At 41.0% G+C, this 12,532-nt stretch overlaps 1 protein-coding gene across 11 annotated transcripts in view; it reads left to right on the top strand.

The window, feature by feature from the left end:
- RABGAP1L (RAB GTPase activating protein 1 like) overlaps nucleotides 1-12,532 on the top strand; it is a 248,568-nt gene that overhangs the window by 132,529 nt on the left and 103,507 nt on the right. For all 11 annotated transcript variants that reach the window (XM_084526909.1, XM_084526912.1, XM_084526910.1 and 8 more), the window contains one exon: nucleotides 11,228-11,341. In XM_084526909.1, the coding sequence (XP_084383035.1) occupies nucleotides 11,228-11,341 (114 nt within the window). The remainder of the gene's footprint in view (nucleotides 1-11,227; nucleotides 11,342-12,532) is intronic.

Genomic DNA, 12,532 nt, shown 5'->3' with positions numbered 1-12,532 from the left:
TATCCCTGGACTATAGGCTCATGCCTATACAGCAGGTACACTCTGAGAAGTAGTATATAGAAAACAGATATCATTTGAAACTAAGTTAGGGTTATTTTAGTGCACTGTGCTGTCTTTGTACTGTCTGGTCTTTATTGTTATGACCCATATATGACCAGATTAATGCTCTCTAATGTCAGTACTGTATTGATCTGAATCTTAGGTGGTACTGAATCTAAAGTGAATTTCATTTTCAAACAATAGGAATAAAACAGACCAAAATACAAAGGCAAAAATGGAGCTGCTTTTGGTGATTCACACACAGCCCCATAGGTCCCAATTATTGGCAGAGCTCTATAGCGTGGTCTTTCCTTTGTCATCTGCAGCTGTCACACTGCTGGCTCTGCTGGTAAGAATGGGATTTAGGGGACTTCAGGGTTTATGCTGAATTAAGGGATTGAGGTAGCCTGAAAGCGCTGCTTCTGCTTGTGAATTACAGGTGCAATTAGAAGGAGCTACTTAATGTGGTCATTTCTAGCCCCCATTCTGGGGGCCAACAAACTGGAAAGCAGCTTGGCAGAAAATGACCTGGGGGTCCTAGGTGGCACCGAGTTGAACATGAGCAAAGGAGGTCTCTGGTACCCTGCTGCTGCATGAGGAGGTCTGGGGGAGCTCATCCATGTCTCTAACTACCCCCACAGGGGTATGGAAAGGACAGAGCCAGGCCCAGAGGCAGGGCTCAGCCCGCAGCCCCTCAGGCAGCACCTTGGGGCCTGGCACAGGCTGCCCATGGAGGCTGGGGGGCTCCTCCCTGAGGGGCTTCCAGAGCCGCCTGGACGTGGGGCTGGGCACCAGCTGGGGGGACCCTGCTGGGGCAGGCCTGGGGCCTGAGGAACCAGGAGCCCTGTCAGCCTCAGCCGGTCTGGGATTCTGTTATTCTCTTCATTGCAGTATTGGTTCATCTGCCACTGTATGAAAGATTTCTAGTAATACACTCAGATATTGACAATCAGCCTAGGGAGCACCTGCTTAAAGCTACTTTATCTATACGGGGCATTATCAGCAGGTGAAGGCCCCTTCATGCTACATTAAACAGGAGAGGATTTGAGGAAAGGGTTAAAGCAGAACTGTAGCCCCTGTGTGTCAGCATCTCTAGATTGTTTATGTCCAGGATCCATCTTGCAGCAAATTCCAGAGCTGTGTTCGCAGTATGTGCCACCTTTGGTGACTGTGGTGGCTCAGCAGAGACTTGGGTAAGCGCGGTTTCAGCAGCTGTCTCTAGTGTCTGATACACTCAGAAAGATTCAGTGAGGAAATGTACATCAAGTGTTGACCAAACAGTAGATGAATAGAACATTATTTCCAGAATTTTATTTAAAAAGCAGTAACAAACAGAATAATATCTTATGTAAATGATATACTAGCCTTGCATAGCTTTTCCTTTTAGCACAGTGTTGTGTCACCTCCATAATCACTTCTGTGTTAGGAATAAAAGTGCTCGACATACACTAATTGCTTATTTGTGGATATTATCACTCTAGATTTATAAATGAGGAGCTTGATGCTCAGAAATTAATAAACAAAATTCAGTATATCTACAATTGAATCGGGTTCAGAGGCAGAAATGAAAACCATGTGCTTGTATTTCTGTCCTTTTCTCTAACCATCTGGCTGGCCTTCATCTTCTGCAGTGCACTGATTCCTGAAGCTGCAATAAAGACTTTAAGATATCATTGAAGAGTGGTTTTGGTGTTAAATACTCCAAACAAGCTAAAGAGCCTTGCTCTTCAGTGTTCAAGTCCGATATGAATGCCGAGTGATACCAAGGGCTGCCAGTGAAACCATCAGGTTTTGTATTTCTTATATAAAGAAAAAACAAAAACACATGGACAAAAGTAGGTTTAATTTCAGAATTAGTAAAAACATGCTGAAAGAGATGCTGACTACACAGACATCTACTTGGTCAGTGATGCTGCAGGAGATGAATCTTGTAGGCACTAGGTTTTTAAATGAGTTTACTTTTTTTAAATGTCTTTTTAGCTAGTAACTGTAGTTTTCTTTCTTATGTAAGAAAGAAAAATCTTTCTTGTAGTGAAGATTTCAAGACACTTAATAAAATTGAGCAAAGTTTTGTAGCACTACCTTTTTGATTTTATGTAAACAGTTTCAACATAGTCTTTCACAGCCATCTGCCAAGGGTGCAGTTCAGTATTGCTTGTTAGAAGCAGGCTTACCTGCTTCTGGAAGTTACCCAGTGAGTTGGTGGTAGAGTTGGGAATATTTGAATTTCAAATTACAGATTAATCACAAAAACATTTTTTCTAGCCTTTACAAATAGAATTGCATCTCTAACAGAGGAGACATAAGCAAAAACCATATCTAAAAATAAGCAAACCAGAAGGAACTTGAACAAAATTAACTTGCTACATAAATATGTTAGTGAATTAAATTTTTTTCTTGCCTGTTAATGAGGTAGTGCCTATACACTTTTCTAAGATAAGAGGTGAACTACTGGTGAGTAACCTGGACAACATGTCTTTCACCTGGTCTAATTGTTCTGTTCTTCATATCCTCTGCAGAGGTGAACCTTCCTAAGTAATAGCTATTAAAAACAAGAAAAAAAAAAAAAAAAGATAAAATCCACTGCGTAAAAAATTCTCTCCTCTCCACCTTTTAACAAAAATGTTTGATATCATTTTTGCTTAAGATTGTCTGACACAAGTAAAGCCCCAAACACAATAAAATCAAAATTGAAATGCTGTCATATCTACAAATAGATGCACGTGGCCCGTCATGCCAACTGTACATCATATGGAAAAGAAAGAAACCCAAAGCCATCTGCTTATGTACAGAGTTCCTTATATCTTGTGGGAGATCAGGGAGCTTTCAAGATAAGTGTTCAAGGGAAACTGGCTTCACAGCTTACTATGCCAATGGCAAAACTTTGAGCCTGGTGCATTCAAAATTTGATCTCTAGCCTGGTAGTACAAACAGCATTTTTCTTTTGACATTTTTCATAAAGGATATGGCAGAGGAAATAGAATAAATTATCTATCAGTCGCATACCAGAGAGGGACAGTGTAAAGAACAAGGGAAGGAGAATAAAACACAAAGATAGTAAAGGTCATGGAAAGTCTTTGTTTTGGAGAATGAGTGAGCACATGCAGAATGAGTATTTTGTAGCTGATCTAATGTTGCTGTGATTTGCTACAGAAAAATGTCATCTGGTTTGTGACTGATTGAAGGCTTAACCCTGATAAGAGCTGAGCTGCTTCTGCCTTACCTGTGAGAATGCTACAACAGCATGTCGTATTTTATAGCTGCATGTAGAATAATCGTTGCATTTATGCCAAGGAGAGAAGAGAGACTGACACTACATTCAGTTCTAGGTTTAAGCTGCCAGAAGCACAGGTCTGCTCAGGTTGGAGCTACTGATGGGGGGGTCTTTCTGCTTGGGGAAAGCAGTTTTGCCCAAGCAATGCAGCGGTCGCAATTTGCAAAGTGCAGTTGACCAATGTATTTACTGAGCTAACCTAAGTGTTATGTTCATGTCAAATATCTTGATGTGTGCCTTTTTTTTTAAAGTCTCTACAGAGTAATCCACTGCTTTTTTCTCAGTTTGCTTCTTTGTTAATTAGTACTCTTGTGTGTTTTCTGCTCTCTGCTGAATAAAAGCTGATGATGATAGAAATACCTATTTATAGAAAAGAGCTGAACTACAAGGTGTATATTACAAAAATGCTATAGAAGAACTGAACATAAGCCAAACCTCTTTTATTGACTGTTTTTAAAAGGAAGAGCTATTGATTTTTTTTTTTTTCCCAGATATTTATTGGTAAAGAACCTGGGATTTTGTTGGATCACACTTCTACTGAGAGGGCTATAATGTGTATGGAAAATGATGAGAGAAAGGGGTTGATGATATTTCATAGAGGTATCATCTATCAGAGGTCATTGTCATCTGGAGAGTTCCCAGATGACTGGAGAGTTGCTAGTGTGACACCCATCTATAAGAAGGGTCATAAGGAGTACGTGAGGAACTACAGGCCTGTGGGCCTGACCTCAGTGCCAGGAAAGGTGATGGAACAGCTCATCTTGACTGCAATTATGCAGCATAAGTCCTGTGAGGGGCAGCTGAGGGAGCTGGGGGTGTTTAGTCTGGAGAAGAGGAGGCTCAGGGGAGACCTCATTGCTCTCTGCAACTCCCTGAAAGGAAGGTGTGGGGGGCTGGGGGTCGGCCTCTTCTCACAGGTAACCAGTGATAGGACTAGAGGGAACGGCCTCAAGTTGCTCCAGGGGAGGTTCAGGCTGGAAATGAGGAGACATTTCTCAGAAGAGCAGTCAGGCACTGGGACGGGTTGCCCAGGGAGGTGGTGGAGTCACTGTCCCTGGGGGTATTTAAGGAGAGGTTGGACACGGTGCTTAGGGACATGGTTTAGAGGATGACATTGGTAATATGGTGCTGGTTGGACCAGATCATTTTGGAGGTCTTTTCCAACCTTAATGATTCTATGGTTCTATGATTTGTGTGCATGTGCTGGCACAGTGGGATGGTAGGTTTCATTGAAAGCAGGAGTTTGGGAGCATGTCAGTAATAAGGAGGGGCAAAGCTGCATGCTAGGTACATGGCTCATTGCAGACCAATACTGACTGATTTGTGTGTTCTGTGCTTGCTACCTATTTGTGAAGGTGGAGAATTTAAAGCTATTAGTCCTATTCCCATCAGAGTAACACACATCTTAGTTGTATGTGTGGAACTGTATAAGAACACCAAAAAAATCTTTAAGGAACAAAATAAGCAAAATGAAAAACAAAGTTATTTCTTCAGCAACATGTGTCGCGTACTGAAACAATGTCTAATAACATGGACTTGACAGTCAATAATTACATTTACAGCGTTTCAGGATTAAGAACCATGAATGATGCGTTTCCACATCATGTATCTCTGGCTAAAAGAGTGATAGACACCTGTGGCAGCCTGGGAGTGTTGCTTTCCATATAGGTCACAAGAGTTTTGGTATCTAGTCCCAAAGGAGTACGACACATCAGACTTACGATGTACTGTAGTATTAGATGCTGAAAACATTTTGATTATTTATTTTTTCTTATTTCCTGACACTGCGGTACCTGGCTATTTTGGGGTAGTGAAGAGATAAAGCACGGGTGGGACAATCTGATGAAAGATCAGCTGCTTACACCTCACCAGAAATGCAGACCTTGTAATTGGGTTCATTCAGGTGAACTTGTGCTGACTCTTTGGCACATATAAATCATTTTGTTTCTGCATGTAATGGAATAAAACCAAACCAGAAAGGTTTTTTATGAGATTAGAGATAAACCTTTGGAACTTAAGAGGTGCGGTATAAAATTGTCTACTCATATGCATTCTGACTCAGTCTCAATCACCCACAGTTCTGTGGTTTTGGTGTCTTCTTCCCAGAATCCCTGCCGTATTGTATACAGAAAGAATAGGACTTATCTAATGGGCAGGGTTTTGTTTGTTTGTTTTTCCTTCCCCACTTATTATTTTTCATTGTGTAACCCTGTGCCTTACTATAAACCATTCAAATCAGGATTTGAGGATGAAGTTATTATTTTCCGATTTGGCATTTCTGTAGGACTCAATCACTGCAGTATTTCTGCACTTCAGATGTTAATTGATTTCCACAACACCCCACTGAGATGGGGAATTATTATTAACCAGGGAAATGGAGCACAAGGATATCGAGGTCAGAAGTACTGCTCAGTTTGAGTGCCAGGTTTGAGACACCTGTGACCTGGTTTATTGTTTTTCTTAGTATTCACATAAAACTTTTGAAGCAACACTCCTTCCTTTCCTTGCGTTGTAAGTGATTCTGCATTTCTCCATACCGAGTCCACAGCGGTAATACAGGCAGCTATGTAATAAGGAAAACTCAACCAACGACTTGCAATTTTTCTTGTGGAAGCTGTATGCCTGTTTTCACAAAAGAATTTAAGGGTATTAGTTTGGAAAAGGATCTGAGTCTTAACAACCAGCATCAAGAGGCCGTGCCCTGAGAGATTTTTCTGTCTTCATTGCATTCTTCTGGCACATACCATCCATATCCTCCAGCTCTTACAACAAAGGAAAGCAAGGCAGGAGGCACTTTTACCGCATAAGCCAAAATCCATCTCCAGAATAGGTACTCTCAGGACAATACATGAGCAGGAATCTCATTTGAAGTGTCTGAAGTGCTCCTAATTAAAACATAATTCCTGATATACATACACAGTGATTGCCCTATATTTCTTACTTTGAGTGCCTCTATAGCCTTAATTTTCTTTTACTGTTTATTTTAATGTAAATAGCTTTCTTTCTCTGTATTTCTATTTCAGTCTGCCTTCTGGCATCCTACGTCCACATTCAGTGGCGTCTCAATAGTGCAAAACAACAGCAGTGTCGACAAGTCAGTATACCAGTACAGTTGCTTCACAGTTGCAGAACTTCAGCTGTTTTAAAGTGTGACGACTCAAAATAGAGAACTTGTTCAGTAGGATGTCAGCTGTCATAAAGTTGACATATGAAGATAATTCTTTTCCTCAGTAGAATATTGTTTCTCTGAGTTGGCAGCACAGAAATTATTAGAAGTGAGAAAGATCGTTAGAACTCGTCATGCTTTGATAGCCATCTCACCTTATCTTTTTTTTTTTTTTTTCATAAGAAATTAACTAATCATGAGTTTCAGAAGAATAAAAACTGTCTCTGAAATCCTGAATTAGGATAAGGGTAAACTAATCTGCAGTGGTACTCCTGAGAACAGGGCTATAAATGAATTCTGTTTGAAAAAAGGCAGAAAATTTAACATTTTTTTGTAGATATATATATTTTAGTAGTAGTTCTACACTGATCTCTCTGGACTTTTTTTTTTTTTTTTAAACTCATGGTTTTGTAGTATTTCAGATGGATGTTGTCTTTAGAGAAAAAGTTTGTTCTGTCTTTTATTTTAAATTCCTTTTTCTGTCCATTTAGTTTCCAATTATTTTCCCCTAGCTTTTTAGACGTGCCTGTTCTTACTGATGAATGAAGCCTCTGCTTCAGAATCCTTCCAAGGCAGTAAAAGTGAATTTGTATTTGGGCCCTTACACAGATATTTTGTGGTCCTCCTGTGGACATCTATGCTGGCAGCTTTTATGTGCTCACAGTTAAGGAAAAGACAGAAGTACAGGGAAGTCAAACATCATCTGCCTGTAGGACAGGAGAAAGATGAGTGTGGTGGACAAAGTGGCCCTCCTCTGACTTTCTTTCAAATGCCTGCATCTTTCCAAACTTGTGCTGAAGAATGAACAGGAAAATTATTTGTTTATATGAGAAAAAGTGATTATTATAAAGATACAAGTATAAAATAGAAGGGTTTTTCAAAGAGTGACTTGTTTACTGCCAATTGTAAGAAAAAGAGAAGATGCTGAACCAAGATATTGATTCTTTATCATGCATATTTTTATGGGAGTTTTCACAGGCGTCTTTCACTGTTCATGCTGTGAAGCTTATATATTTCAGGTAGTTTCACGAACAGTCACCATGAACCACCTAGAAACTGGAGGAATTGAAGTTTTTAACATCATTCTTAAGGCTAATCGAGACTGTGCCACTTGAAAAAGGGTATTTTAGGCAGTGCATTACAATTACTTTGCAGTGGTCAACAGCACAGCACTGTTACAGAGGTCTGTGCTTTCGCAGGAGTTTTGTTTGCTTCTGCATCTCTCAAAGGCTGGGGTTGGCCTCATTCAGAGTGAGACCACCAGGGTCCCGTTCTCTTTGGAGAGCATGCCTGCAGCAGGATGGTCAGTCCTGGGAGGTGCTCATGGGCAGTCAGAGAGGGATCAGACGTCAGGGTTTCAGCCTGTAGTGGGATTGTTCTCACAGCAGTATTTCTAGCATAAATCTGCTTCCAGACTGATATTTGGGGCATTGATATGAGAGCACTGAGTTGCCGTCCTCGCTGTGGGCCCTGAAGTTTTGTTTGCTGCAGCTGTGCCTGACCAGGCGGCCCCGTGTGGTACGGGAAGCCCAGCAGGCTGTTACAGCAGGCTTGGTAACTGTTCTGTGCCGGTGGGTCTTAAATGCTGCTCAGGGCAATTCCTAGGAATGTCACCAACCTGTCAGACCTGTCGGAGAGGGGGAGACTGCCATTATTTAGCTGCTCTTGTGTTTAGAAGCCAAGTAAATGAAAATACTCATTAAAGAAGTCTGTTTAGAGAGCTGCTCATTATTAAACATTTATTATTATTCCTGGTTTTGTTGCATGTGATTTAGACTGCGTGGTTAGTTTCAGTCGCTAATAGTTGTGTGATGCTTAGAGATCCTGCAAGTCCTGATGGTAACCTGGTGGAAGCACAAAAGCATGTTTATTTTCTCCAGCTGTATCAGCAAGTGTAATAAAAACACCTCCTCTCTGCAAGCTTTCCTCTTCTCAGCACATAACAACATGCCTGGTATTTTACAAAATACAGATTGCGTTGTTGCCTTGTACTAAAGATGTTACTGTCAAGCAAAGGGAGAGCAACAGTTGAGATCACTGAAAATTAGGGCGTCAGAAACAGAACATTCAGGATAGCAAAGATTCACAGAAGACCTGAACTTTGGGGGGAAAGTGGGGAGAGGAAAGAGGAAGACTGCTGTGTGCAACACCGGAGGATTGGACTGGGTCCAGAGGGTGTGGAGGAAGGATGGAGCTGAGGTGTAACACGGCAAGTTGAGAACAAAGGGAACAGAAGATTACTCAAACGAGTGCTGGTAGAAAACAAGTTAATGCCAAATTTGCACTTGATGCAACTCTAGCTATTGTCTTAGCTGCCATGGGAGTGAATGGAGAAACCACATGATTTCCTTGAGCTTAGGAAAAAAAAGGTTTATGATCTTTGGAAAAGAGGGCAGGCCACTCAGGAGGACTGTAAGGATGTTGTAAGGCCAACTGTATGAAGTTCAACAAGGCCAAGTGCTGGGTCCTGCACCTGGGGCACAACAACCCCAAGCAGAGCTACAGGCTGGGAGATGAGTGGTTGGAGAGCTGCCAGGCAGAGAAGGACCTGGGAGTGATGGTTGATAGTCAGCCGAATATGAGCCAGCAGTGTGCTCAGGTGGCCAAGAAGGCCAACGGCATCCTGGCTTGTATCAGGAACAGTGTGACCAGCAGGGCTAGGGAGGTGATTGTCCCCCTGTACTCAGCTCTGGTGAGGCCGCACCTCGAGTACTGTGTTCAGTTTTGGGCCCCTCGCTCGAGGTGCTCGAGCGAGTCCAGAGAAGGGCAATGAAGCTTGTGAGGGGTCTGGAGAACAAGTCCTGTGAGGAGCGGCTGAGGGAGCTGGGCTTGTTCAGCCTGGAGAAAAGGAGGCTCAGGGGCGACCTTATCATTCTCCACAGGTAACTTAAAGGAGGCTGTAGCGAGGTGGAGGTTGGTCTGTTCTCCCACGTGCCTGGTGACAGAACAAGGGGGAATGGGCTAAAGTTGCACCGGGGGTGTTTTAGGTTGGATATTAGGAAGAACTTCTTTAGTGAGAGGGTTGTGAGGCATTGGAACAGGCTGCCCAGGGAAGTGGTGGAGTCACCATCCCTGGAGGTCTTTAAAAGACATTTAGATGTAGAGCTCAGTGATATGGTTTAGTGGAGGACTGGTTAGTGTTAGGTCAGAGGTTGGACTAGGTGATCTTGGAGGTCTTTTCCAACCTAGATGATTCTGTGATTTTGATCTCTTGGGTTTTCAGTTTCCCATCTCTGGGGCAGCTGGGAGCTGCTTGTTTCATGGAGTCACAGACTCACAGAAGGGTTTGGGTTGGAAGGGACCTCGAAGCTCACCTAATCCTCCCCCTGCCATGGGCAGGATCACCTCCTGCTGGAGCAGGTTGCCCAGGGCCCCACCAGCCTGACCTTGGGTACTTGCAGGCAGCTGCCTTATTGCACAGCGTAGGTACACTGTAGGGCCCTTATGGGATTAGGAAACCACCTAAACCTGGGAGATTACCTGGTTGCTGACTCCAGCGGGTTTAAAACTTTTTTTTTTTTTTTTTTTTTTTTTTTTTTTTTTTTTTTTTGTGGAGAGTCCTGGATTACAAACTGTAATCTGAGGGCTTCTCTATGGTAAACAGATGTATTTTGTTCTCAAGATAAAAGTGTTTATAAAGGATTTCTTTCCTAAATTGCATGTGTAGTTTCTGTTGGTTTTTCGTTCAGGATTACAAAGGTAATAATTAATAGCAGTGTTTGCTATTTACTGACCTAAAGGTACTATAAAGGTAGTATCTCCTACTGAGAGTAACTGGAACCCAAAGATAATGGATTAGCTGCTGCAGTTCCAGCTCTGACGCTTTGGTATCACTTCCTCATACACACAGTAGCATTTCTCAGCTCTTTTTGCAACGATTTCCAGCTTTTCATAGCAATACAGTGTTGTAAGCAATTACTTCTTTATCTACAGAGGCAGGTATGGCTAGAGATCAATTCAGTTGACTAAACAGGGGCATTCGGTGTCATTTTAGACGTATGTGGGTATGCAGATCGTCCATGTAGAGCTTGCAGAGATGATGCAGCACTTACAGGAGGCTTGTATCCTTCTGCAGTAGCAGCTGCTTATCAGGCAAGGTATTTTAGGGCTTCTAAAACGGCATTTGACACACATGTTTAGGCACCTGAACTTATCCCTAGTTCCTTGTCAATGTAAAAATGAAATTAAAAGCTATCAAAGGTGTTCTAATAGCAAGGAGGATATGAGATTTACCTGAAAGTATAACATTTTCTTGTACTATTTCTGATTTTGTTCTCTTAAAGACCACTTAACAATGGACTTTGAACATTTCTAAGTAATAGCTCTAATTTGTAATTAACATGGTTTTTATGGTAGATTGATATACATTTAAAATTAATACCTCTGAGCCTTTGAGAGATGGTCTGATTTTCTTTTTTTGCTTGTAGAGAAATACAGTAAGCATATGTTCTGTAGGAAAAATGCACCTACAATTAAATAACCAGTCATTTTCTATGAGTTCTGAAGTTGAACTGCAAGCCTGAAGGGCAGAAAACATGCCACGTTGCTCTTGTTAAACTGTCAAATTATTACTGTGTTCAAAACTAGAAGCTTTTCAGTTTCTTCCCAAAGCATTTTTGGAGTATGACTCAGTCAGTAAAGCAGTTATCTAACGTAACCACATCGACTGCACATAGAATTTTGTGTTCTGTTTGTTTAATTACACTGTTACCAAGCCAATATTTTGGGATTTTTCTCTCATTTTACAGGATTCTGCTCAAGAGAGTGTCATCACACGAGATATTCATCGTACATTTCCAGCACATGATTATTTCAAAGATACAGAAGGAGACGGTCAGGAATCTCTATACAAAATCTGTAAGGTACAGTCAGTACTCTGAATTTTCAAGTGTTCATGTTTTTGCTGTGATTGTATTTTGCCCTGCTAACCTTGTTCTGATCCAAATCACTAATCAATACATTTTTAACACTTTACTTGGATGTATGTGAAGAATAGTACTAGGTATCCTGAAATAGTTTTTGTAACTTAGCATTTTGTATCTCCTAAGATGCACGTGAGAAGAGCTGAGGCTCACGTGAGTTTTACTGACAGGCAGCTTGCTATCAGAGGGCCGTTTCAGTAGAAGAATGGTGGATTAAAACTTTTTTCCTCCCTCCTGGCAGAGAGGATTTCAGAGGAAGAGAAATCCACAGAGCAAACTTTGCAGTTAGATTAAGCAGGAATATCTCTGAGATAATTATCTAGAGAACAAGTTAGCTGACCTTTCCACAACTGATTTCTGTGTATAGCTTTTCACTCACAACTTCAGAGCACCTCTGATCAAGGAAAAGTCTAATGTTTTTCAATTTAAATACATATATAGGGAAGGTGAAGTACTAAGTGAACAGATTTGGCTGGGCTATACAGATAGAGTTTTGTTGCTCAGGAGGGATCCGGAAGGTAGAACATTGCAGCTAGATAGGTAATTCTCTTGCTGTCAGATTTTATTGTGTTTTTGGCAGTTAGTTTTTGTTTTACATTTTTTTCTACATGTAGAAAAAATGACAAAGACATTTCTACTGCTCTTCTTTTCCTTATTACTCTGTTTCCTCCTCCAGCTGATTTATAGACAGAAATGATGGAGTTGTCATAACAAGTAGACATGAGTGTCCTGCCTTTGGGGTATATTGATACGTATTCCTGTTCTTCAGATAAATTCTATGATGATACAGTCTGCTATTCAAACAGTAATTTGGACAACTGTTAAAAATAGCTGCTTAGGTTACATATATTGAAGTTCATTGTCCTAAATAATCCACATAAAAATTAATAATAGGAAAATAAAAGATCAGGGAGGACTTCGGACCAGTTATATTGATTTCTCACTAATCTTGGAGGGCTTTGAAAAGAAAAACTAGGATGGGTAGGTAATTATTCACTTGTCAGTTTGCTATCAGTTAAGTGAAAAATGATGGAATGGCATTCAGCTTATCAAGAATTAAATGTGAGAAGTATATTATAATGAATGCCTGTAAGTTTATTGAAAATAGATCTTGACAAGCTAACATAAAAA

This window comes from Aythya ferina (genome assembly GCF_964211825.1).
Source record: "Aythya ferina genome assembly, chromosome: 8".
NCBI classification, from domain to species: Eukaryota; Metazoa; Chordata; class Aves; order Anseriformes; family Anatidae; genus Aythya; species Aythya ferina.
This window is presented reverse-complemented; position numbering and strand designations above follow the sequence as displayed.